At 40.7% G+C, this 27,306-nt stretch overlaps 1 protein-coding gene across 9 annotated transcripts in view; it reads left to right on the forward strand.

Annotated features, from left to right (window-relative positions):
* Positions 1-27,306, forward strand: part of EYA4 (EYA transcriptional coactivator and phosphatase 4) — a 275,438-nt gene that overhangs the window by 17,817 nt on the left and 230,315 nt on the right. For all 9 annotated transcript variants that reach the window (XM_078447329.2, XM_078447332.2, XM_078447331.2 and 6 more), the window contains exon 2: positions 10,732-10,830. In XM_078447329.2, coding sequence (XP_078303455.1) covers positions 10,798-10,830 — 33 coding nt within the window. In that variant the 5' untranslated portion in view covers positions 10,732-10,797. The remainder of the gene's footprint in view (positions 1-10,731; positions 10,831-27,306) is intronic.

Raw genomic sequence — 27,306 nt, forward strand, 5'->3', positions numbered from 1 at the left:
GCTTTGTGACTCTGATGGGCAGACTAGAGTGGAAATTCGGAATGATAGATTTAAAAACTAATACATAAGGAAGAATTGAAAATGAAGAGAGGAAGAAGGAGGTGATTCTCCTCACTGGAGCTAAGAAGCTTCAAATGTTGTATCTGCAGACTCATATGAGCACTCTGTAAATAAACCTCACTTATTTCTGTATTCCTCCAGATCCCAGGACAAAGAAATAACAGAACACACACGGGTCCACGATATGGAATTGAACACCACCACCAAATTTATTAGACCTGTTATTTTCTGAATTCCTAGATCTTTAGCCCTTAAAACGTTTTTGGATTTTTAGAAGCTATAATGACAGTCTTTTTGTTAATGGGATTCTACTTGGATTTTTTTTTTTCCTCCTTATTTTGAGAGAGGGAGCATGAACAGGGGAAGGGCGGAGAGAGAGGGGGACAGAGGATCCGAAGTGGGCTCTGCACTGACAGCAGCGAGCCCGACGCGGGGCTCGAACTCAAGAACATGAGATCCTGACCTAAGCCAAAGTTGGGTGATCAACCAGCTAAGCCACCCGGGTGTCCCAATGTGACTCTACTTTGAATGTGGGTATAAAGTCAGTGGATCCTACAGGGGAATTTATTGAGAGGAAAGAAGGTACTCAAGCTTTCCTGAACCCAGCCTCAATTAAAACTCCGGATTAAAAAAAAAAAAAAAAAAAGCAAAAAACAATTTAAGTGTCCCAAATTTTAGGAAGGCCAGTAGCATCATATTTGATTAAACCCCTAACTAATATTCACTGTGGACATAATTCAAGCAAGTAACTTGTTTTAGATAAGTCAGATTTATTATTATATTTTAAATTTCTCATGTTTACTTTGTTATGTATTAGATTCTGCACACACACACACCCCCCCCCCCCCGCCTCCCCCAAATGAAAAGGAAGACTCTCAGTGGTCACATCTTGATTCCTGAGAAATTGGTGATATGGAAAATTTTAGAGAAAAATATTTGTGTTTGTGTTGTTGTTTTTTTGTTCCCATTAATTTCACTTCAGGGGCTAAATACTTCCCGCGTATTTTCTGTTAGCTTTTTTGTTTGTGTCATCTTCCTCACAAACTGTTTCCTTAGCTAAATATAATCTGATATTTAATTCATTCATTTCTTTCTGGAGATTTCAGTGCATATACTTCAAAAACACTTTTTATGTTTTGGTTTTTTTTACCTAAATTTGTGTATTTATCTTTCGCAGTGTGAGGTTCCTTTAATTTGGTTTCTATTCCTTCTATTTCTTTGGTTTAAGCATACTGACATTTTTCAGGTTGTCCTGTAATCTCAGATTTTGGGTCCCAGTTTCCCTGTTGTTACGTTTCTGTCTGTCTCTATGGTGTTTTATTTCCTTACGTAGCTTATCATTTTTGATGAATTTCTCTCTCAGAATCTTTTCTGCCCCAGGAGCTAATTTTGCATTTACTTCTCCTGGAGTCTAGGGATTTCAAGCCTCTGGATCAGTCCTGCTTGTAGTTTTTTTGGTTTGAGGTTTCCATACCAGAGATACAGTAACAGTTCAGAATTTACATTTGAGCAAGACTGAGGTTTTGATTTATCTCAAGTAATTATTTTCTCTTACTCTCTTCCCAAAGGCTCCATCATATGACAAGCTTCCTTGCTGAGTCAGATGGCAGGCTGAGTTTCCTAGCCCTCTTTCAATGAAAGGGACAGAGTTTTCAGACTTTCTTTTTATACACTGCCTCTTGCTTTTGTTTCCTGCCCATCTCTATAAACGAAGATAATGACAACAAACGCAATAATACACAAAGAATATCTTTTCCTCTCAACTTTCCACATGGAACATTTTTCAAGAATCATGGGCGTGACACCTGAAAGTCATATTTGCCTTAGGAGTTATAGTCACATATTTTCAATGTCCTATTGATTTGTCTTTATTATTATCATGCATATCTACCTTTTCTCCGTGTGTCTACCAGCTGCCACATCAGTTCGGGTTCCCTTGACTTCTTACCTAGATCAGTGCAACGGCTTCAAGCGGCCCCTTAATTCTGGTGACTGTTCATCTTGTTTTTCAAAAATCCAAAGTAGATGTGTGGTTGCAGTTTTATGACTGATGTCTTCCTTCGTTTGCATTATGACTGTATCAAAATATAGTCAAAACCCACTGTACTTATCCACTGACATTTAGCTCCTCACTCCTGCTTTTACCAGTTCAAAACTTCTTCTCTGGAAATGTTTTCTTTTCTCTTTCACATACCCATCTATAATTCTTCTCCTGACGGCATCAGTCTCTCAACACTAAAGAAACCAGTCCCAACTTTGATGTTATGTAGAATGGCAAACTAAAAAGGGGTAAACGGTAATGGCAATAATGTAATTACAATATTGTTCATTTTTGCAAACTTATGTAAGTTCAGAGAGTTGCTCAAAGACTAGTGACTTTTGGCTGCTATCTAAACATAGATAGTTAATGTAGCTTCTGGAGATCACTAATTAATATAATATTCTTAGGGATGAGTTAAAAATCATTACATTTCCATAGGAAATTGCACGTATAATACTTCACTTTAAAGTAAAAACATTAAAATGTTTTAATTCATTATATAGAGAGCAAAATGAAAAAGCAGAGATTTGCTTCCACTCTGTCTTGAGTAATCAAATGGCTTGCATTTTTGAAATACAGGATTTCATTTAATCCCAACAAAATACAATACAGGTATTATTATTGTCCGTATTTTATGTATGAAGAGAATAACAGAGGCATTAATTAACTATCCCAAGGCCATACCATTATCCAGTGGTAACACAGGGACTCACGTAAAGAGAACTGTTGTATTCCAGAAGTCTTTACTTGTAATCAGTAAGTTTATATTCCCTCTAGCAAAACTATCATTTATACCTCTAGGGGGTCAAGAGGTGAATACTAAATTTAGGAGATGTATTTTTAAATTCTTTCAAGGTGCACCAGATTTTCCTCAGGAGGGGCATAAAGTCATCAGGTATGTGTTAAGTAACAGGGTCAGTATATTCTTTTTCTTTAATTTTTTTAACGTTTATTATTGAGAGACAGAGAGACAGAGCATGAGCAGGGGAGGGGCAGAGAGAGGAGGAGACACAGAATCCGAAGCCGGCTCCAGGCTCTGAGCTGTCAGCACAGAGCCCGACGCGGGGCTCGAACCCACAGACCATGAGATCATGACCTGAGCCGAAGTCGGACGCTTAATGAACTGAGCCACCCAGGCGCCCCAATATATTCCCTATGAAAAAAGTTTCCCAGGTGTGGAAGAGAGGTTTATGGCTGAGGGAAGCAGACTATTTATAAGAAGGGACTCAGATAGTTTTCCTGCCAGGCTGCAGGACAGCCAGAGCTTGATGAAGTGTTATGGTACACACAGTGCCCGGCAGAGCCATTGTGAAGTTTGCTGGGGAGGAACAACAGAAGCAGTACATGAACTTGCAGCATCTGCTTGAGGGTCTGTGGGGTAACAGAAGTTGCTCAAGCTCAGAGTTCTTTCAGAAGTTTCTCTGGGACCGTCTGCTTATAACTAGGTCTGTGTTTTCTAGGATAAGCAGCCAACCATCCACAATTAACAAACACAAACAACGCAGACAAACTTGGCTGGCCCTGCTTATCAAAAATCAAGCGATCATAATTTATAACTCCAGGAAGATCATTGCCAAAAAAAAATGACCCTATCCCTCGTGACCCAAGCGATTATCATGACATTGAACTAACTGGTTATAATTTTAGCATGAGAAATTAACCCCATCATTATTAATCACTTTGTGTTTAACGGACTGTTTTGCAAAGTCCACGCTCTGTAAACAGTTCAGAATAGCTCGGCATCTGGTTTGGCTTCATTTAAGGAGATAGCAGCTCGGCAGACTGCTCCTTACTGTTCACCCGGATCTGTTTCTTGGACACCTTTGCTGTTTTCCTTTTGTACAAGCAGGGAAGAGAGTCACATGCACGGTCAAAGAATGCCCACGTCCACTCTGATCGGTTGGCTGTAGAATTGGAGCTAGGTGTTCTTTGTGCTGTGAGCTTCCCTCTCTGGCGCGCTGCCTCGGCTGTTGAAAACAGCCAGTGCTTGTCCAGCTTCCCAGACCCATTCGTGAAATTTGCAGGTCAGTGTAGGTAACTTGGTACATGGGATGTGAAAGCAATGCCCTTCTTAACCGTTGGATTCCAGCTATAATATCTCGATAATGTAATGCTAATTAACATACATTGTTAGACTTCCTAGACAATTGCACTTTTATGTTAGGCAAGATGCTCAATAAAGGAGGGAATGTAATTGAAGATTATGAAGATAGATCATGGAGTCCAAGGAAGAACTGAGCAGCCACCCAGCAGGAAGGGGCATAGAAACAGCTGAGAAGTCAAAAGTAATAAGACCCAGCTCCTTAAATTCTGCCAGGACTTTCTTGCCATCCTCTCTTTTGCCACTCTTTCTGGGTCACTTCCCTTCTGTCTGTCTCAAGCCGACCAGGTTTATCCACATGTCTGTAACGGGTGCCCAAGTTTTATATCCTAGAAATGTTGCCACCGCAGGAGGATTAGCCTGGTACTCTGCCAGACTCACACCCTAAACAACAGGAAGGCATTGTGATATGTGTTAGATAGAAGTAATTTGGTGTGAGTGGGAAAGAACTGTGGAATCGAACGGGTCATGTGCTGAATGTTGAATGGGGACCAGCAAAATAGCTGCATATCGTATATTTATGTTGCCCCCCCCCCATGTAAACAAGGTGTAATTTTCTACATGTTTCCGAAAATATACTTGTCCTTTGAAAATCTGAAGGTCAAACAATAGCTTAGCTGTTCTGAATGATAGAATGGAATGGAAGGATACCCTCCCCTGGCCCAGGAAATTCTGCACATGTACATAGACTCTTCAGAGCCCGCCCACCTGAGTTTAAAGGCGGCCTTCTCAGTGGTCATGGGTAGGACTGTCCACGTACCTCCCTCTGCATTCAGGGTCTGCACAGGGGCTGGGACCAAAGTTTGGGCAGCCCCGTCATCTTACATCTTTTCCTAAGGCTATATTAGGCATTTGGAGCATGGGTGGGGCTTGTAGTCTTTTCCCCACTTCTGTTTTCTCTGCACTGGGGCAGAGCCTGTACTGTGCACACACCGTCCCAGGAGACTCCTGCTACAGTTCCCAGCCCTTGGCTGCAGGGCACTGCGATGGATGTGTTGGTAGTGATAGGGGTAAGGGAATGGTGAGCACAGTGGAATGCAGGCTGGGGGAGAAGGACAGTGGGGTTCTGCCTCAGGAACCCCCCCTCCCCGGGACAGCAGTGGCCCTGGGGAACAAAACCAACTGACAAGTGGTTATCCTTCGTAGGATTCTGTCAGGTACTGCCTGCCATAGCTTCAAGTAGATTGATTAAAGAATTTCTGGTTTATCTTAAAGATATCTTAAACAGCTCTGAGTTGTTTTTTTTTTTAAGAGAATCCTTTTAGGGGGCACTTGGGTGGCTCAGTTGGTTAAGCCTCCAACTCTTGGTTTTAGTTCAGGTTATTATCTCATGGGTTTGTGGGATCGAGTCCCACATCAGGGATTCTCTCTCTCCCTCCCTTTCTGCCCCTCCCCCCCAAATAAATAAATAAACTTAAAAATAAAGGAGAACCCATTTAGATCCCCACTTTATTTAAAAATTTTTTTTACATTTATTTATTTTTGAGAGAGAGAGAGAGAGAGAGAATGGGGGGGGGGAGGGGCAGAGACAGGAGAGAGGGAGAATTAAAGCAGGCTCCCGAGCGTCAGCACAGAGCCTGACGCCGGGCGCGAACCCACGAACCGTGAGATCGTGACCTGAGCCGAAACCAAGAGTCGGACTCTCAACCTACTGAGCCACCCAGGCACCCCTAGATCCCTACTTTAAAGTGAAAAGAAAGCTCCCTCAAAGGAGCAGCTCTGGAGGGTAGGTGACCCTTAAGATGCTCTTGGTCCCATCTGGCCAAGAGCCATTGATGGCTTGAACTACTGTAGCAGCATCAAGGAGGGAAACATGGAGCTATTTCAGTGAACTCCAGTGGGTATTGATAGCACTGGGTAGCTTAGGGACTGGCGAGGAGTCACCAAGGAGTCAGTGACAAAGCCCAGGTCTGGCTTTCATGGCTGGTAGCAGGCTGTGTCTTGTGTGTACATAATCCAGAGGGGTACCATTCCCATGTGCAGCTCTGTCCTCAACCCGTGCCAGCCCTGGCACTGAAGGCCACCCCCTTCACGTTCACGTTTACTCGGCCAGAGTAAAGCCATGCGTGGGCAACCTAGTTTTTACCGAAGGTTTGACTGGAAAGATCAATCTAGAAGGTGAGGGCTGCATCCCACGAACTCTACAAACTTCTCAGAAGTCTCTCAACGTCTTCTCTTTGCTGTCACCACCGCTGGGACCGGCCCTCAGGACTGTGTTCCATTTCTGAGAATTGTTGTAAAACTTTACATATGAATATCTAAATTGGAAGAATTGGTGTTCGTTTTTTTTTTTTTTTTTTAATTCTAATGTTCCAAGACTCAAGAGTTTATAGCCCACTTCTAGAGCAGAGTTAAAGCAAAGGATATCATCCATTTTTCTGTGTATTGAGAAGCTAACTGCAGGAGAAATAATTTCACATGGCATGGGTGGGGTTGCTATTATTCCTGTTTGAAATTCACCTTTTCTGGGGCAATGGCCTTGAAATAGAGCCGGGACCTAGATTATTGCCTCATGAAACAGCAAGAGGTTATTGTTATTCCTTAATTTTATATCTTTATTATGAGGTAACACTTCTCTTACTTGAGTTAAAGAGTGTTCTTGTCTTTTTCTTACATATTTGTGAAAACGAAATGTTAAAAGATTTAGCATAACCACCATTGCTAAATTATGATGTAAAATAATACTGTGTCCACAATTAGCCTAGGTAGTTTTACTTGGTTCCATAATATAAAATCAGTGGGCTCATAATATTTTAGTACCTTAGTGTGTTTGGCAAAAAAAGAAATTCATGTTACCATAAAGAAGTTAAACTAAGTAACAATCTGAATTTTAAGGAAACATAAAGCAAAGTATTACATTGTAACATGGAACGTTAATGCAAATAGCTTCCCAACTGGAATGTTAAATCAATTCTCAGTGGGCGGTTAACAAAAAAAAAAAAAAAAAAAAAAAAGGCTAGTTTTTGCTTAATTCTCTCTTATGTTCCAACATCTTTTCTGAAATCTTAATTTTTAATTTCACCCAAGTTATTACCAGTGCACTGAGATGGCAGTCTTTCTAGAAGGTGATTACTTGTTTCCTAATGATCAAATATCCTTAATTTATTTTTATTTTTATTTATTTTTTTGATTTTTGTAGTGTTTATGCATTTTTGAGAGACAGGGAAAGAATGCTAGCAGGGGAGGGACAGAGAGAGAGAGAGAGAGAGAAAGAGAGAGAAAGAGGGAGGGAGGGAGACACAGAATCTGAAGCAGGCTCCAGGCTCTGAGCTGTCAGCATGACACAGGGCTTGAACCCACAAACCAGGTCAGATCCTGACCCGAGCCGAAGTCAGACGCTCAACCGACTGGGCCACCCAGGCACCCTTAATATCCTTAATTTAATTGTTAGGTGTCCTTTCTGGAAATACGACATTTAAACCTTGATAACATCTTAAAAATCATTGTAGTGTGGTAACTGTACGTGTGTTGTGGGTTGAATTGGGTCCTCTAAGAGATATGTTCAAATTCTAACCCCCTTACCTGTGAACCTGACCTTACATGCAAGCAGGGGAAATCAAGTCAAGATGAGGTTTTACCGGATTAGGGTGCGTTCTAATCCAGTGACTGGTGTACTTAGAGGAATAGGGAAATTTGGACACAGCAGCACACATACAGAAGCAGGCAGGGAGATACTGTTGACCATGGAAGCAGAGATTGGAACGATGCATCTACAAGCCAAGGGACTCCAGGGATCGTCCGCAACAGCAGAAACTAGGAAGACACAAGGATTGATCCTTGGGCCTGCCGGCACCTCAGTTTAGGACTTCTTGCCGTCAGAACTATGGGAGAATAAATTCCTACGGGTCAGAGTCACCCATTTGGTGGTACTTTTTTTTTTTTTTTTTTAATTTTACAGCAGCCCTGAGGAGTACTTGGCTAGTGGGTTATCCAGGGAGTGAGGAGAAAATGCCTCTAAAGAGGTGGTCTGCCGCATTTCCACCTGGGAGGGTGGAAGAAGGGCTCGCAAAGCGGGCAGCAGTTGGACTAGGGGCCCGCGCTTACTGTGGTACGCCCATATCCAAGGGAAGCCTGAGCCCAGTGGTCTTGGTGATGGGTGGGGGGTGGGGACAGTACACAGGGCCAGGGATTGGGATGGAGGTCTTGGAAGATAGGAGGAGCAAGCAAGAGGTCAGTAAGTGTCCGGGATGAGGATGAAAAACCCAGATTAGATGGGAGGAACCAGTTTGTAAGAAGACAGGGGGAGGGAGAGAAGAAAGAGGGAGGAGGTGTGAGGTAAGGGGGTTTTCCAGGCACCATCTCTCAGGCCCACTCCCTACCCAAAAAGATAACATCTGCAGTTTTGAACTCCCCACCTGCTTATCTTCCTGAGTTCAAATGCATGCTGCTGCACCTTTCAACGTGCTTAGGACTTAACCCCTGGTCTTCCCATCTCGTATATGCTTTAAAATTGGGCTGTTCTTTAAAGTGACACGTTTCTGGTTTTGAAATGTATTTAATCACTGTCTTGCAGAGACTGTCACCTACGTACAAGTTACATTACCATTTTATGACTTTTAACTCTCAGGATTGAAAAACATCTTTAATCTGTATCGCTGCGTTCGTATATGCATAAAACAATTTACAATGTACATTTTAAATGTCCTTTGTCATTTAACGTCTTGTATTCTAATAAGGAAAAGTAACAGGTTTGTTGTAGAAAACACAACACAGGAAAGAAATTAAAGTCACGTCTAGGGGCGCCTGTGTGGCTTAGTGGGTTGACCATCCGACTCTGGATTTCAGCTCAGGTCACGATCTCACGGTGCTTGGGATCGAACCCTGAGTGGGGCTCCATGCCGATGGTGCGGAGCCTGCTTGGGATTATCTCTCTCCCTCTGCCTCTCCCCCCACCTCGTTCTTAATAAAACCACGTCTACCTGATTGTAGTAGGGAAAGTGTGAATGGATAAATGTAAAACTGAGCAAAACACCTGCAAATGTTGAATTTCAATAAACTGAATGGGGAGAATATTGTTTTTGGAAAATACTTACTGGAATACTTATCTTCCATTTAAATTACATCTTCAGAGAATTTCGACTTCACTAAATATTCCTTGAAGTCTGAGTTTAATAATTTATATCTAATTTATGCCTTTATTTACATGAATCCTTTCAAAAGTAAATACATTCATTCATTCATTAATGAGTTTGTTTATTTATGCCAAAGAGAGAGAGGGAGAGAGAGATACGAAAGGCTCCCTCTCACCATCCGTGAGATCACGACCTGAGCCCAAATCAGAAGTCGGACATGTGCCACCCAGGGACCCCCATGTAAACTGGATTTTAACTCCATATTATTTTTATTTTTAAAATTAGGATTTGAAGGGCCACAAATGTTTCACTGCTCTTTTAAATTGCATTTTCTTTATTAGTGTGTTGAACACTGTTTTGTGCAACCATTTTTCTTTAGAGGTGTGTGTACATTTCGGTTTGTAAGAGCTTTTTCTATGTTAAGCACATTAGCCTACTGTGTTCGATATTTGTGCAGATATTTCTTTTTATATTTTCATGTATCTTTAATTTTGATCTTTTTGGGGGGAGGTTTGTGAGCAGATTCAAGAGGTCATTTGACTTTTTTGTTTTATATTCCACTGTTTCTGTTGCAAAATCCTTCTCCATCAGAGAATTAAAAGACATTATCCCTATTTTTCTTAGAGCTTTTATACACTTCACTTTGCCTGGAAAAATTTAAATACGGGGTATAGAGTAAAGATGAACCTTTTTTTTTTTGAATAATTAACTGATTGCCTCAGTATAGTTTATTGATGGATTGTCCTTCCGTATATATTTGTAATATCTTCTTTAAGTAATAATATCATTTTCACTCTCTTTTTAAAATTAAGCATGCTGTTCTGGGTGTGGAGCCTGCTTAAGATTCTCTCTTTCCCTGTCCCTCTCCCCTGCCTGTGCGTGTGTGCTCTCTCTCTCAATAAATAGATAGATAGATAGATAGATAAATAAATAAATAAATAAATAAATAAATAAATAAATTGAGCTTGTATGTTGTAACATTCTGTTCTTTAAAACTGAATAAAGATCATCTGGTAATCCAGATAAATATTCCCGTAAGAGAAAGCTGCCATATTAAGATACAGACTGTACTTTCTCAGTTCACGTGCTTTAGAAAGTGAATGATTAACGCAGACTGTTAACTTGTCATCTGCCAATTGCTTGATGACATATCTCTCTCAGTAAAATAGGATACTAAGTCTTTTCTGCAGACCGTGTCTCCAAAGTTGTCCTCAGATGTTGTTGTTTATCTACAGTATTCCTGAGTAGCTGTTCACATATTCCAATGTTGCCATGATGTGATTTTCAAGAGCATCAAGTCTATAAGATACGGAGATCATCCATAATGAGTTTTGTTCTTTGAAAATAATGCTTCTGCAGATTATCACGTAAATCACAGTGTGTTTTGGTGATTTTACAAATAAATAAAAAAGATAACTTTTCCATTTCCCCCCTTCGTTTCCATCTTTTTGTTTCAGATAGTCCAGTTTTAACTGAAGGACGCCGCTTCTGTTTGGGGGTGGCCGGAGACGTGAGAAAACCACATGGAAGAATCCCAGGACTTAAATGAGCAATCAGTAAGTCTTAATTCAGTCTCAAGTTTGCTGAAACAAGTTGTGGTAAGACTGCTCAAAACCCTGCTAAAAGGAATTTGTTGTAAAAAGCAGGAGTTTTGTTAAATATGTATGTCTTAGTTGAATTTTGAATTCTCTTCCGAGACCATAAAACAGACTTTTGGAAATGTATGCTGTTCCTGCTTAATGATGTCACATTTTGAGGTCTCCCTTGATTGTCTGCTTGCAAAGCCCGTAGGAGAAAGACTAGGGCATTTAAATCATGCTAAGTGTTTTTGACAATCTGTAATTTTACACACCTCCTTTGTTAGGTTTTATTCCAAATGTGCTTACAGAGCTCATATATTATTGAATGTCAGAAGTATAGCAGGACACAGTATATTCCCGGCATCCCTATTGTCCATTTCAAGGATGGCAGCGACAGCCCTCGTGTGCTTTCGTGGCCTCCTTATTTTGCTAAGTTCTTGGCAGAAGGAAGAATGTGCAAGATGGGTGGCAGTCGTTGTAAGAGTCTGATTTCTCAAGGGGTTGATGTGGCCTTTGCTCCTGACTCCTTACTAGCGTCTCCATGGCATTAGTGCCTTAGCGTGTGGAAGTGAAGTCAGTGGGAAGTCTTCCCTCCCACTCCTCCACTGCTGCTAACTGTGTTTCCCACAGACAGCTAGGCACGTCACAAGTAAAGAGACACGTATCTGCCAAGGGTGTGTTACACAGATTGATGCTGTATTTCAGTAGCTCGTACGGTCACGACTTGGCCTGAGAGTCTAATCGAGGCAACAGAAGACAGTGTGTTTGTGTATAAGAATGTGGTTCTAGAAAATGTGAGACTATGTTGAGCTCGGTTTTGAGTTACAGGGGAATATATGTTCTGGTGTGTACAGGCCGTTGCAAGTTCATTTGTTTTTTCAAGTAATTCACTGAAAAGAAAAGATAATGAAGTCTTCAGTTGACAAATGGACAAGACCATTGTCTAATTTCATTATATATTATCGTATTATTTAACATCACATGGCATCGTTATAGGAAAAATGGAACAGAAAAAATACGAAACCAAGAAAGGATAAAAAAGAAAAATCTGTCAAATGGTAGAGATGCTGTTCTTCAGAAATTGCCTGACGAGGCAAATAGCAATTAGGCAGCAGGTGCATGCAAGTAGTTATTTTTTTTAAATGCTGGTTATCGTAGTGTGGACTCTAACAAAATGGATGATAGCATGATGGTGACACCCACACCACTGCATGTTTAATGGATCCCAGTGGTGTCAGAGAGCTGTAAGTGACACCATATAAGTCCCTGAGTGAATAATGATGTCATTTTAGTGGTGCTGCTTCATGAGAGGGCCACTGCTGATCTATACTTTGTTCTCACACACTGAAGGTTACTTAAAAGTGTGTGTGTGTGTGTGTGTGTGTGTGTGTGTGTGAGAGAGAGAGAGAGAGAGAGAGAGAGAGAGAGAGAGAGAGAGATTGAGCAACTGTCCCTGTTTCCCAGAGACCCTGGGGTTGCCCAGGACATCGAACTTTCAGAGCTAACGCAGGTGCAGTGCCTGCAGACTTGGGAGGTTGATCGCGTTGTGCGTGTATCCTCAAGAATGAGTATTTTTTTTCAGGGTTGCGGAGGTTAAAGGGATATGTTTTAATGTGTAACATTCGAATGAGGTTGTTACACAAGATGCTTTGTACCCACTTTTACAAAGAGAAACCTGGCATTTGTAAATCGTACGTGGTATCCTCCAGTGTTGTTTCAGAGTTGTGGAGCTCAGCATTAAAACAGTGTTTTTTGTTGTTTTTTGTTTTTTGTTTTTTTTGTTTTAAGTTCCTAGTGTTGCTGATGTGCAGCCAGGTTTGAAAAGCAGAAATCTAGTGTGGCCTCCTGGCCTCTCAGCTCAAACTCAGCCGCCGAATTTGTGGTGAGGACGGAGGAGACTTTGAGAGAAGGAAAGAATGCCCCCCCTCCCCCACCCCTCCCCACTTCCGTATCCCCACGTCTCACTTTGAACTCGCCACCTGAGGGTTATCGTAGGTCTGGTCAAAGTCAAATTGGAAGCTCCTGATGTGTGGAGTGGTTTGATAGGCCATCGAAGTGGAGATAGGCCACTTCTGGTTTAAAACACAGGAAGCTTGAAGTTTGTGTCAAGTGTTAATGACTTTTAATGGCTTCGATTTTGTAAACATCCCAAAGCCTTTTTTCTTCAGGTTCCTCAGACTTAGAAGAACATCTAGGCCAATCTGTGCATCTCATCTTGTACATGTGCAAAGGAACTCTTGGGACTGTGAAATGACTTGCCCGTAATGCCATGGCTAGTAAACGTCAGAGTTGGGACTTCACACAGGTCTTCTGACTCCAAGTCCAAAGCTCTTTCCAGAACATCAACATGCCTTATGGCTTTGGGGTTTTCTTATTTTGACATTCATCACTATAAAAATGGCAAACAAACAAACAAAACCTGATTCAACCCCTTTGCATTGAAATGATTTCTATTTGAGTGAAATTTTTAAGTGACATTAAATTTTACAGAGTATATTAAGGTTGTAAATATTTTGAAAAATAATACTTCATGTTTACTAACATAAAGTTCAGATACGGTACAATTAAAAGAAAGTTCATAATAAGATGAAAGGGAATTTGCTCAGATCATAGAAAACTTCTTTCTTTGGGCATAGGTCTAACAAGTGGGTGCTAGTTATTGTACATATAGACTGAATCTAGCATTTTCTGTATGCTCTCTCCGATCCTTACCATCTTCTTCCCATGTAATTGTTATGGTCACCATTTTACAGATAAGGAAACTAAGGCTTGGAGAGTATCAAGGTCACACAACTGGTAAGTAGCAGAGATTAGAATTGAACCCACCTTTATCTGGTCTTAAAATCTGTCATGGATTTTGCATGATACGGCATCACATAGTGGGTAGGGACTTGAGCTTAAAATCAGAAATCCATGACACTTAAATACTTTGTAACCATTAGGAAATTAAACTCTTCCTCATCTGTAGAGTAGGGAGGATGATAAAAAGTTATATGAGGGGCGCCTGGGTGGCTCAGTCAGTTGAGCGTCCGACTTGGGCTCAGGTCACGATCTCACAGTTTGTGGGTTCGAGCGCCGCATCAGGCTCTGTGCTGATGGCTCAGAGCCTGGAGCCTGCTTGGGATTTTGTGTCTTCTCTCTCTGCCCCTCCCCCTTCCCCGCTCCCACTCCCTCTTTGTCTCACTCTGTTTCTCAAAAATTAAAAAAAAAAAGTAAAAAAAAAAAAAAAAGAAAGAAGTTATATGAAAGGTTTGGCATATGCCCCGCTTAGAGTAGAAACTTGGTCAACCTTAGCTGTTCTTACAATTACCTGACATATTCAGATGATCTTTAAAGGGTATGGGATGGTTCTTGCATATCTAGTTACCTTCTGGCAGATATCCCTGCCTGGAAGTTCATAGTTTACAAACTCAGCATATGAACTAAACTCACAAACTCCCTTCTCCCAGTTTTCTCCCTTTCTCCTCTGTTCCAGTACTTTCCATTGCCTCCGTGGATGGCACCCTCAGCTACAGAGTAGATTAAGTCAAAAAGCAGGTAGTCATGCTTTTTTCCTTCATCCCCATTCAAACTCCTATTTTTTTAAAAAAATATTTTATTGCTTATCTATATTTGAGAGAGACAGACAGAGCATGAGTGGGGGAGGGGCAGAGAGAGGGGGAGACACAGAATCCCAAGCAGGCTCCAGGCTCTGAGCCATCAGCACAGAGCTCGACGCGGGGCTCGAACTTAGGAACCGCGAGATCATGACCTGAGCCAAAGTCGGACGCTTACCCGACTGAGCCACCCAGGCGCCCCCAAACTCCTGTCTATTCTTAATTTTTAAAACCCCTCAAAGCTGTTTTCTCTGCTCCAGCTCCTAGTTGGGGGTCTCAATTTCATCTCTTGACTGTCTTTTTCTGCTCTAAGTTGCTTCTAGAGTGGTCTTTCTAAAATACAAAGTGGGTCATGTCTCTGTTCCACTTCGTACCCGTCACAGGCCCTTTCTTGCCCTCGGGAGAGAGTTTCAAGTGTGCAGTAAAGCACACAGGCTCAGTTGCTCACCCGTATCTCTCCTGCACGACTTCTGACTTCTCTCCGTTCCCTGAATTTTGCAGGTTCTCTGAGGTTTCTGTGCCTTTGCTACCCACCCGGGTTGCTTGTAAATCTGGAACACTCACTCTGGGTCTCCCTCCCTCTGAGCAAGCCTCTCAGATTGCCTTTCTTCCCCAGGCCACCAGCCATGCTGGGTCAGGGGCCTCTACCATGTGCTGCCAGTGGCATTTACCTCTATCCCAGGACTTACCCCACAGAACTGAAATCTTATCTGTTTATTTACCTTTCTACTGGATTATAAACTACTTAAGCGTAATAGCGCATCTCGTTCATCTTGTAGCCTTACTTCTTAGCACAATTCTTGCTGACATTTAATGAATGTTTTCTTCAAAAGCTTATATATACTGTTACTTACTAAGGTATGTTACTGAGTAGCCTGGTGAATTTTAGAAACCAAAATATTGTTCTCAGAACGGATTACTGACTCACGAATTCATGTTCCACTTACATTTTTAAAAAATTGCACATAACATATAATACTCTTTTAACAGCATGTAATCAAAACAGAGTTTTTGGTTCTTAAATAATTTTTTTTTTTTTGCATTATATCTGGATTTTATTTTGCAGTGTGGCTGAGAGGGTCTAGGGAATTTTAAGAGGTCAGCAGTTAAAGTAAGGTTAGTTTTCATGTTTGTCTGAAATTCTATATTAGAACTTCATAATTATTTGAAGCAGTTTCACATACAGTTATAGCTTACTAAAGTTTTAAACTAAATGTTGTTCTTATTAACAGAAAGAAATATGAATCTAGATTATATGTAATGGTACCTATACTAATTATCAGAAGTTTCTTTGGTATTGTGGAATATGTTATATTCCCTGTATTCAAATATAGGCTGAGCAGTATTTACTGTTTTTCTAATTTCTATAGTACCCTTATATTTTGAGATATTTTGAAGTCCTGTTTCGGTAGTGAACATTCCCATAGATTTTTTTTTTTTCTCATCTGAGTCATTCATATCAAAGTGAGAGGGAGTATGGCCTAAATTCATCGTCAAGCTAGGAGTTTTGAAAAAAAAATACTGCTTGTGAATTTTAAGTACTGTCTGTTATGCCGTAAAACATTAGTAGCTGCTAAGTAAATTGAGGGAGAATGAGGAAGTTAACAGTTTACTATAGGGTAACATTCCCTAATATTAGACATTAAAGGCCTGAATATTCCTACATATGTCAACATTGTTAGTGAATCACTTAACTTTTATTATTGATGAAATATATTGGTTAGTGAGGTCTAAATTCACGTCCTTTGGATCCATATTATAAACATACGTTGCAGCAATATTTTTAGAAGTTTATATATATTTGTAGCTAGTAATAGTATTTATTTTTTTGCATCAAACCTGTTAATAGTGTGAATTAAAATTCTAGAGTTAGTTAAATAAATTAATCTCTTTTCTGTGCCAGTGTTTCTCCCTTAGAATACCAAATAATCTCCCTTTGGATTATTCCTCAGCTCTTAGTTCTTAGAGATTCTCTGGATCATTTTGATTATAGCCACTAGCCCAGTTTTAAAACCTGTGCTGTTTTAGGAGTCTTTTGGACAGGTTTCTAGTTGTTACATGGAATTGAATAGATCATCCAAATTACCCTTTAGATGTAGAGCTTCAGTGTCACCAGTTTCTGTCAGTGTTTTAGCTCCATGCTGTAAAATACTTATTTGTGTTAATTTCAGTTTAAATCATTTTTTCGTTTTTGATAACCTGGCATTGTCAAAATCCTGGAATCCCATCATTTGATTGCTTTTTTCTTAGGTGCTCTAAATCAATTTCAGCAGCTTGCATGCAATGTATTTTATTCTGATCTAACCAAAATCAAATTATTTTTGAGACTGCAAACCCATTAGCAAGAACTTGGCCTTTAAACTAGGCAAAGGAATCATGTTCACAACATGTATTTTTTTCCACCAACCAACTGGACCATATATTTGAGAGTTCAACGGACTTTTGCTTAAAGTTGAATTCCTTTCAAAAGTGTTGTAACTCCCAATTGCCAATTATATCTTTACTTTGCAATTATATAATAGAGTACCTGAAAAGTGGATACAGTAAATTTGATTTTTTAAAAAGTTTATTTATTTATTTTGAGAGAGAGAGAAATGAACAGTGAGGGGCAGAGACAGAGAATGAGAGTAAGAGAGAGAGAGAGAGAGAGAGAGAGAGAGAGAGAATCCCAAGCAGGCTCCATGCTCTTGCCTGAGCCCTTATGTAGGGCTCAATCTCATGACCTTGGGATCGTGACACAAGCCAAAAGTGAAGAGTTGAGGCTTAACAGACTGAGCCGCCCAGGCGCCCCAGTAAATTTGATTTTTAATTTGCATTAGTTGCTAAGGCTTACTGTTTCATTTTGAACAATTTTCTAACTTTGAATTTCTGTATCTTCACATGAGTTGATAAGGATTCAAAAGAAGATTCCATGAATTATCTATAAAACCTTCTAAGATTATAATTTAATTTCATTAAAACCTTCCCACAAATTTGAGAATACACTTGTCTATAGAGGGAGAGCCCCACATCATACAGAGTATGGATTGTGATTGCATATCATTTGCCATGTGATCTGGAGAGGAAATATTAGGCTTTTCTTCTGTCACCTGTGATCAGTTGGTTAGTAGTAGTCGCCGTTGAGAAAGAACCTAAAGGTACCTCCTGGCTCAATGAAAGAGAAACATTGTCAACTTAGTACAGTCTGCCATGGACTTAGTTAGGAGGAGGGATGGTGTGGAGCCTCACACCTGCTGATCCTGGGCCGAATAGTTGTCAGCAGCTTTGAGCACTGGGTTTGGGTACTGTAGATGCAGATAAGAGCTATGACATCTTTAGGTACCTAAAGTCTCTTCTCGGAACTTGCAACTTACGTACGGTATATAGATTGTCCAATAACTCTGTCTTATGAAGTAGAATGAAAATCACTTGCTTGTGATAGAAATGTCATCTATTTTTTCAGGCCTTAATAATTCTGAGAAATGGGAAAATGAACGTCACGTCACGTTTGCTGTAAGGTATACAGCGAATGGGCAATGTTGGCTGATGAGAAGAGCTTGCGTCCATTGATAGTGCTTTATGTGACTCATCTCATTAAACTACCCTCAATGTCAGGCTCTGTCATGACTCTTCTTCGAAAGAAGAAGATACTGAAGCTGAACTTAGAGATCTCATTCAAGGCCATGACAGCTAGACCTCTGTGCTAGTGGAATGTGATCTCGTGCCGTCTTCTTCCAGAAACCATGCTGCTAAGTGTATTATCTTACCTGCTTTGATCAATTTAAATGGTTTTCAGACCCTTTGATACATTTGATGTCTTGGAACATGCATTAAAACTCAACTTGATCTCAACTTATTAACGTGAAAAGCAAACATTTTAGATATCTGGGGTCTTGGTGAGAAATAGAAGTTATTCTACCATGGTTACTAATCCACTGCACAACCTTCTTTACTAAATATTTTGAGCAGACAGTCATAAGATAGCAGTATGTATGAAAATTGAATGATAATCCAACAAACTCGATTAAAGAAATATTTACAGATTCCTCATTGTCTGTCAGGAACTTTGCTAAACTAAGGATTAAAAGGTAAATATAATACCATTCCTGTCGTCCCCCCGGTATAAGTTTAATACAAGATTTAGTTTAATATAAGATTGTAAGATGTTACATTGAGTTCTAAAGTTATTTTAAAATGAGCTTTGGACAGTGGCAGCTAATTTATTCCGTGAATACTTGTGAAAAACTGTATTTGAAACGTGGTTTTAGATATTAGAAACCCACAGTGGGTGGGGTGCCTGGGTGGCTCAATCAGTTAAGCATTCAACTTCGGCTCAGGTCTTGATCTCACGGTTTGTGGGCTCGAGCCCCACTTTACAAAGCTCTGTGCTGACAGCTCAGAGCTTGGAGCCTGCTTTGGATTCTGTGTCTCCCTCTCTCTCTGCCCCTCCCCCACTTGTGCTCTGTCTCTCTCTGTCTCTCAAAAATAAAATTGAAAATTAAAAAAAAAAAAAAAAACCATGGCGGACAAAATGGGCAAATACTACGATTCCCATGGAGTTTGTATTCTAGTTGGGGTAGACAAAGAGTAAACAACTAAAGTATATTGGATAATAATAAATGCAAGGAGGAAAACCAAATAAAATAGGTGGGGGGAGAGGAAGTTCTGGGGGCAAGGTAGGTGGGTAGGGACGGTTGCAGTTTTGGGAGGGAAGTCGGAGAATCTTACCGAGGAAATAGCATTTCCACAAAGCTTTGAAGGAGGTGAAGGGGCAAGCCTTAGGGCATCTGGGGAAAGTGAGTTTAGTGGAGGAAACAGCTACTGTGAAAACCGTGAGGTGGCCGCATGCCTGGTGTGTTTGAGGGATAGAAAGGAGGCCGGTGTTGATGGCACTGGTGGAGAACACAAGGTGGACATAAAGAGGTCATCAGGATGGAATTGTGAGGTGGAGAGTACAGATTTTGTAGGGGGGTTAGGCCATTTTAAGAACTTGAGCTTTAACCTAAGTGTTGTGTGAAGCAATTGGAAAGTTTGGAGCTTAGGGACGACATGACGTGATTTAAGCTTTTAGAAGATCACCTCGTCTGCTGTACTGAGAATGACAGAATGATGGCAAGGGTAGCAGTTGGGTTGTTGTTAGTGTCCAGATGTGAAATGGACAAGACGGCAGTGGGAAGGTGGTGTGAAACGTTTGGGTTCAGGATATGTCTTGAAGGTGGAGTCAGAGGACTCGCCGATGGGTTGGATAGGGGTTGTGAGAGAAAGGAGTCAAAGATGATTTCAAGGTTTGTGTCCTGAGCAACGGGAAGGACGGCTTTGGCATTTGCTGAGATGGGTGGACGTAGAAGGAACAGGCGGAGAGTGGAGACTAAGAGCTCAGTTTTAAACGTGGTAATGGAGACATTGCTGTGTCTTCCCCAATCTGGTTTCATACTCCTCTTTTCTGGTGCATTGGGAACTATACTTTCTAACCTCCTTACACGTAGACAGGACCATATGGCTTGTTTTGGTGAATGAAATGCAAAGGGAAGTGATGTGTGTATCATTTCCAGGTTGAGGCAGTGAGACGCTGCTGTGTGATTCTTTGGTCTGTATGTTCTGCTAGCATGAAGAATGGAGGGGAGGCTTCAGGTAAAGATGGCATAACCCTAAGATTGAAGGATGTTGCATCGCTGAGACTGCACGGAGAAGAGATTTCTGGGAGAGTATTAAGCAACTGAGTTCATAGAGACATATTAAGTTTTACCTGGTATTAGACATATGAGTGGAAATGTTAGGAAGTCAGTTCGATGCAACCATTTGGAACCCGGGAGTGAAGATTGGACTTGAAATATAAATTGGGAACGCTTCAGGAGATGTGTGACATTTAAAGAAGCATTGGTTGAGATCACGAAGAGAGTAAGTCTAGATGGAGACAATGAAAAGGACTGAGTTCTGGGGCGCCCATATCTAGAGGTTAAGGAGACGACAGTTTACGCAAGGTGGTTGTTTGATCCTACTGTTATAATACCTATAAACCCTGTGTTATGCCACACCTGTACGTTGCTACAGCCAGTGACGTTTCTTTTGATGTGCTTGCTTCCAAACTTTCCAACAATCACATATCATATCTGTATTACTAGGTACTGGGTTCACCTCTCTCAAGGAAGAAAGAGCCAGCATACAGCTGAATCGATACTGAGACATCATTCACCTCTTTGCATTTTCTATCCACGTAACGAAGCCATCAATGTCTAGAAATCAGTCAACAAGTAATTATTATTTTCTCATTGCTGTGTCTGTAGATACGAGGTTTCTAGACATTCTAAAATTAGCAAAGAATTGACCTACCTCGGGGTTTCTCAGTTCCAGCATTATTGACAATTTGGGCCAGATGGTTCTTTGCACTGGGGGGGGGGGGGGGGGGGGGTCAGGGTTGAGGACTGCCTTGTGCAGTGTATGATGTGTAGAAGCATTTCTGGTATCTGCCCACTAGATGTCAGTAGCACCCACTTCCCTCCCGTACTTTCTCTCTTCAGTGACAATCAAAAATGGCCATGGATGTGGATAAATGTCTTCTGAGTGGAGGCAAAAACCGCTGATCTTTGTTATGTCTCCTTTCAGTGAGTCACTTGCTTATGTATTGGTTTCCTGCAGAATACCGGAGAAAGTTTATCTGAACATTCACAGTAGTATGCTATACTAAATTAGAGGGAACTGGGACAAAAAGGCAAACACATGGTCCTATAGAATTTAGGCAAGAAAGCAACATAACATTGCCAAGTTTGCCAAGTTAACAGTGGAAAATAATAAGTACTATGCTATCATCAGGGCAAGTCTGGTTAAGAAAGGTGAAAAGAGGAATTATCCATAGGCTAAGTCACGCGTGAACTGGGTCTTAAAGGACAATATAATCGTACAGACACGAGAAGACCTATCCTGGCCTGGCAAATTGCAGGAATGAAGATTCGGAAGTGCAAAGTATAAGACAATAAGGTCTTTCCCAAAACAGTGGATGCATTGGAATGTCTGAATCGGCAACTCTGTGGGGACGGAGGTGGAGAGCGGTGGGAGATCTAGCTGAGAAATCCCGAGAGCAGACTGAAAAAAGATCTCTGAGGTCAAGCTTAGAGATTCACATGTTGCCTGATGTCCAGCGTGATGCTTGTCACTACATGCGGTGTAGAGACGTGGACGATACTACCCTGTCTTTTGGGACTTTTATCTTGGACACAATGGAAAGCGACATAATTTTTGAGCAATAGACTAGTATTTTTTAAATGATGTTTTGGGAAAATCAACCAGATGGTGGGAAGGTCAGCGAAGGTGTGAAACTGGGCATGGAAGATGGCTTGCGGGATCTGGAAGCAGTTTGTGGGTGAGCTGAAAAGGGCCTAAACAGGGAGGCAAGCTTTCTTTTGTAAAAGGCAGGACAGGAAATAATTTGGGGACTTCTGGCCATCCAGTCTCTGTACAACTACTTACCTCTGCCGGTGGAGTGTGGGGGTAGCCGTAAACGATGCATACACGAATGGTCATGGCTGTGTTCTAATAAAGCTTTATTTACATAAACATGTGGCAGGCCATACTTGGCCAGCTCCCAGTGCAAACTCGTGATGTGTCACTGGAAAGAAATCAAGGAAAGAATCAAGGAAAAGAACTTGAGAAGAAAGCTTTGCTGAGCTTGGTAACCAGCCAAACAGAGATACTAAGAGGAAGGGTGAGTGGTAGATGTGGAGAAGAAAAGAGCAAAGATTATCCCGGAACTTCAAGTTTAGGAGGTACGAGTAAGACGGTCGAGGAGCAGGTGTCAGCGACGTAAGGAAAGCGAAAGATGTGTTTGAATTTAGAACTGTAGACAACATGTCAAATAGCGACTGGTGAAGCTCTGTTGTGCCACGGAGGTGATGTCCAGGCTGGCCCTGTAGAGCGGAACAGTATTTTCCTTGGGGTGCTGTTATAAGGAGAAATGATGTCTGGAAAAAGGGCAAAAGCATGAGGATAAACCTGGGAGAATACCACGTTTGCAAAGTGGAAGGAGGAAAATGGGTCAAAAGAGACAGGGAAACAGAAGGAAGATTGGGGTAATACCGTCTTCAGAGCTACGGACCAAGACAGCTTTCAGGAGGAATTGGGCCATCACTGTCTGACGTTTCAAATGGTCAAGCAGAATGGTGACTGAGAAAAAGGCTGTCTCGGGTGATTAGGAGGTCATTGGTGGCCCTTTGGAATACAGCCTCATTTGAGTTGTGGGAAGAAGAGACATCTCAGAGGCTCAGCACAGAGAAGGGAAAGTAAGAGGGAGCTTGTGTGTTTAAAGAGAAACAGAACAGTAATTGAAGGGAGCACCTTTTTCAAACAAGAGGAGGCTTGTGTATGGTTGATGACAGGAGAGTAGGACACAGTGGGCTCAAGTTGGTGCAGAAGGGATAATGGGGCTCAGTGGAGGCCAGAAGAGGAAGACAGTGTTGGGATGAGGGAAGGATAGCACCCTCTGCCCCTGAAAATGCTAGGGAATGTCCGTAGTTTTAAATATTCTAAGGTGCTCCTCTTTGATGGCATTCATTTTTTTAGTAACATAGGAGGGAAGTACATTTGTTCACACAAGATCAGGAAGTGGATGGGAGCATGGTAGGATTAAATACTTAAGTGGTATAAAGAAGATTAGTAGCAACTATTACCTTAAAAACTGGTAGGTGATCTCCTAGAACTCAACACGTGGATGATTGAGAGATATTTTCAGTGTTCCTTTAGCAGAGTAGGTCTCATTGAATAGGACTTAAGACGGTGTGTTCGCAATGAACGTTTATGTATTTATTTTTTTTACATTGAAACCATTAAAAAGACACAAGAGAAAATAAACACTTTTGTGGTTGAGCCTGTCATCTTTGGAAGAAACTGCTTGCCGTGTTTTCTTTGGGTATCAGTATGTCTGACAAAAAGAAGAGCCTATTTACTTAGATGTGATTGTGTCAAATTTGACGGTAGAGTCAGACTGAAAAATGCTCGTCTCAAGTACATGAAATTCTGTCGTCTCACAGCTTCTTGGGTTGAGGATTGATTTTTCTGTCCAGACTCTTTTAGAACGTAAATACCCCTATAAGAGTAAATATGTTAAGTTCACATTAACTCCCTTGGCAGGAACCAGGATGGCAGGATGGAAGGTTGGCAAAAACAACAAACCAGAGTTTAAAAAGAGGAGACAAACACTGCCTGCTTACTTTGCTTGCCTTTCATTATTTTGCCCAATGCGCTATAGATGATGCACGTGGCCGGTGGATTATCACTTGATCGTGAACCCCAGAGCCTCATTGCTAACACTTATGTTGCCCTTGCTTGGGCTTTCTAAGAGCTTTATGTATATTAATTCAGTTAATTCTCATGGCTGGATGAAGCGGAGCTATTGTTATCTGCCAGTTTATAGGGAAGGGGTGACTCAGCCAGCAGGTCGGGGAGCCGGATTATAAGTGGGCAGTCTGGCTTCTGAGGCCACAATATTAACCGTGAGGTGTGTCTGCCGAGAAAATGCCCTGTGCTTTTTAGTCGTCCACCCTGACTCATGCCTACAGCAGCAACAACAAAATTTTGAAATTTTAAGTTTTCATACATAAGAAGAACAAAATTTGATCTGTGTCCATTTCTTTTTTTTTTAAACAAATAAACAAATATTTATTTATTTATTTAGGGACACAGAGATAGAGAGAGAGAGAGAGAGAGAGAGAGAGAGAGAGAGAGAGAGACAATGAATCCCAAGCAGGCTCCACACTGTCAGCACAAAGCCCGATGTGGGGCTTGATCCTACGACCCTGGGATCTTGACCTAAGCCAAAATCAAGAGTCAGATGCTTGACTGATGGAGCCACCCAGGCACCCCCATTTTTTTTCTACTAACATTTTCTTTAATTCACAGATCTGTCACACAAGAAATAATATGAAGGGGTAGACTGAAGATGATAAAATAGACAGTATTTATTTTTCAATCTACTGATTTAAAAAAGGGGCTTATAACAACCTTGTATGGTGACAGATGGCAGCTAGATTTATTGTCATGACTATCTGCTGATGTGTATAAATGTCAAATCACTGTGTTGTATACCTGAAATGAATATAATATTATAGGTTAATTATTCTTCAATTAAAAAAAAAATGGCTTAGGTTGATTTGGAGTCTCTGCTGGCTTTTCTACGCCAGGACCTGTAGGAGGATTCAAAAACATACTCACATTTCTTTCGCATTAAATGTCATACCCACTTTTTTGTCTTTTCACATTGCCATTACCAGAGGGCCTGTTCTACAGGTGGTGCAACCTTTAGAGGTTACCCCTTCCAGAGCCTTTATTTTTACAGATGCAAAAATGGAGGCTCAGAAGCTCGAGTACCTTATCAAGCTAAGGCCATTCCAACAGCCCTGTGTTTCGAAATGACAACTTCTGATTTGTCTCAACCTCCACACTCACATTTGAATACTTTTGCATACAGCTTTTAACGCATTGGAATTAAAGTCTACCCCCCTGAAAACTGCGACAATTCAGTTGAGGAAACAGTCGCCTTTCTTTGAGCTTGTGTTAAAGTTGGTAGATCGGGGTCATTTAAGAAAGCTCAAGCAAAGGTGTGAAACCTTTTATTTTACGTGTTTGTTTTTCTCGTGGTTATTATTTACTGCTCAATCAGCATTAACAGAAGAAAAATAATTTGGCCGCGAAGTTACTTTAGTATAGGATTTCAAAGGACCTTATTAGAGAGAGATGTAATTTCATCCTCTTGGCCTTTTATATAACAGAGTGCATATTTGGGTTACTTCATTCTGACCCAGAATTCAACCATAGATTTAAGTGGTGCACAGGAAGTTAAAATCTTCATTCGACAAAGGTTGAAAAATATATTATGGTTGTTTTCATATTGCTAAGGATGTCTTCATACTTTATAGTTTTGTGCTCTTATTTTAGCTAAATCTTGTCTGAACAGCACCTGTGTCAAAATTTTCTCATTTCACAAATCTCGTAAAGTCTAGGTATTTGATGACTACCATTTTATAGAATCAGTGGTTTTCAAATGCGTAACTTTGACACGTTGATACACATTGTATCATTATATGTTTTGGTATGTCGCTTAACACTGTGGAGCCGTGGTTTAGTTACGATATTCCGTAACGAGAACGATAGACTGAATGTCACGGGTTGAAACAGTGATTCAAATATCAATATTAAGGAAAGTAAGCCAGAAAGTCCATAAAGTAAATAAAAAATGTAAAGAAAGAAAGCAAAAGGCTTTTACAACTTGCGTTTTGAGAGCGTTTGCGTAAGAGAAAGAGACAAATAATGTCAGGGTGCTACTAACTCTGTGTGGCAGTGCCTGTGTATCTTCCGTGAGACTCTTCCCATCGCCCCAAGACTGATTGCTCCCCCTTTTCTTCAGTACTCCATTTTGCATAATAAGATCCACACTGATCCATGTTTGGGGTGATGGTTTCCATCCTCACTAGGGAGATTGTGGACTTCTCGTTTCTTTTCCATGAAATAAAGTTTTCATTGGCTGGGATCCCAGCTAGACTGATGTTTTTTCTCCCCTCATTTTGTTTGTTTGTTTAATATCTTAGATTTTGAAAGTCATTCAAAATTAAAGAACTTGCATATTATCCGAAGAAAATAAGTTGTGATTTGAATCCCTTTGTGAAAACTCAGAAGAGGTGTTTAATGTTTAAGTAACTTGTTATGGGTGGTTCGAGGTCTTTCTAAGAAGTGCTTGTCTGCTGAAGATTTGTATGGTACTTACGGTAAGGGTGTTTGTTTACTCTGTGGGCGATTCAGACCCGTTCTATTGTGCCTGAGTTACTATGCAGAAGTAAGTCAGGAATCATTAATGATAATTTCAGGTTATGCATAATTATTTTAGAATGTTGAATGAATTCGCTAATCTTTGATGCAGTAAACCTTATGCTGAGCGTTTCTGGTCTAATAGGTTTAATATTTTAAGGCTCCATTGATTTTTTTCCTTTTGTTTATTTAATTGTTTATTGCACTGTCATTGGAATTGTATGTACATTATTTTCACTCTTGAGCCCTTAATGTCAAGCCCGAGGAATTTAAAGGAATTAATTGAAGGACTTCAGGATATCGGTGTTCCTTACATGAATATGGATTGAATGTTAATGTCGGATCTTAGGCTGGAAGTTGCTTTGCTGTTAGATTCTATTAGATTGAGTGTACCAACCCTTTATGCAAGGAATTGGGAGGGAAATGAACTCCAAGCGCTTGGTTTTCTCTGTCTTTGGGACAAGTAAAAAATTGACGAATTGAGAGAAAAGGAAAATTTTTGCGTTGCTAAAATTTTTTTAGACCTCGCAACGTTCTTTTAAAAAACATCCTTTGATGTCTTGGGTGTAGAGTAAAAAGCCCTGAGGAGTTTAAGTATATTTATTTAAATAGTTTTGCCCTTTTTCTAAATGTTGCCCCTTTGGCAGATTTTTTTTTTTTTTTTTTTTTGCTCGTTAAAGCTTCAATAGACTGAAGAGACGAAATTGTCCAACTCTCTTGTTTCATGGATGTAATCAGAGTAAACTATGGACAAGCGACCTTAAAGAGGTGCTCAGGATCCCATAGCTGGTAGGTGGTAGAATGATGATTCAGGCTGGGTTTTTGAGGCCCAGGCTGTGTTCTTCATAATCACAGCATACTTGCTTTTTCATGCCCTAGAGCTTTCAGCTACAGCTTAGTTGAAGTTTTGAGTGCAGGAAACCTTTATTGATGATTTTTTTTTTTTCCCCCGAAGTCGTGCAGGAGAAACTTTCACTAAAAATTTCAGACTGATTTGACTCCACATGAATCCCCGCCGTATTCAACCTCCAGTATTTTCGAATAGAAAACAGTTAGCCAGGATATCTCATTCTCCATAAAATATGTC

Source organism: Panthera onca, chromosome B2, assembly GCF_046562875.1.
Source record: "Panthera onca isolate mPanOnc1 chromosome B2, mPanOnc1 haplotype 2, whole genome shotgun sequence".
Taxonomy (NCBI): domain Eukaryota; kingdom Metazoa; phylum Chordata; class Mammalia; order Carnivora; family Felidae; genus Panthera; species Panthera onca.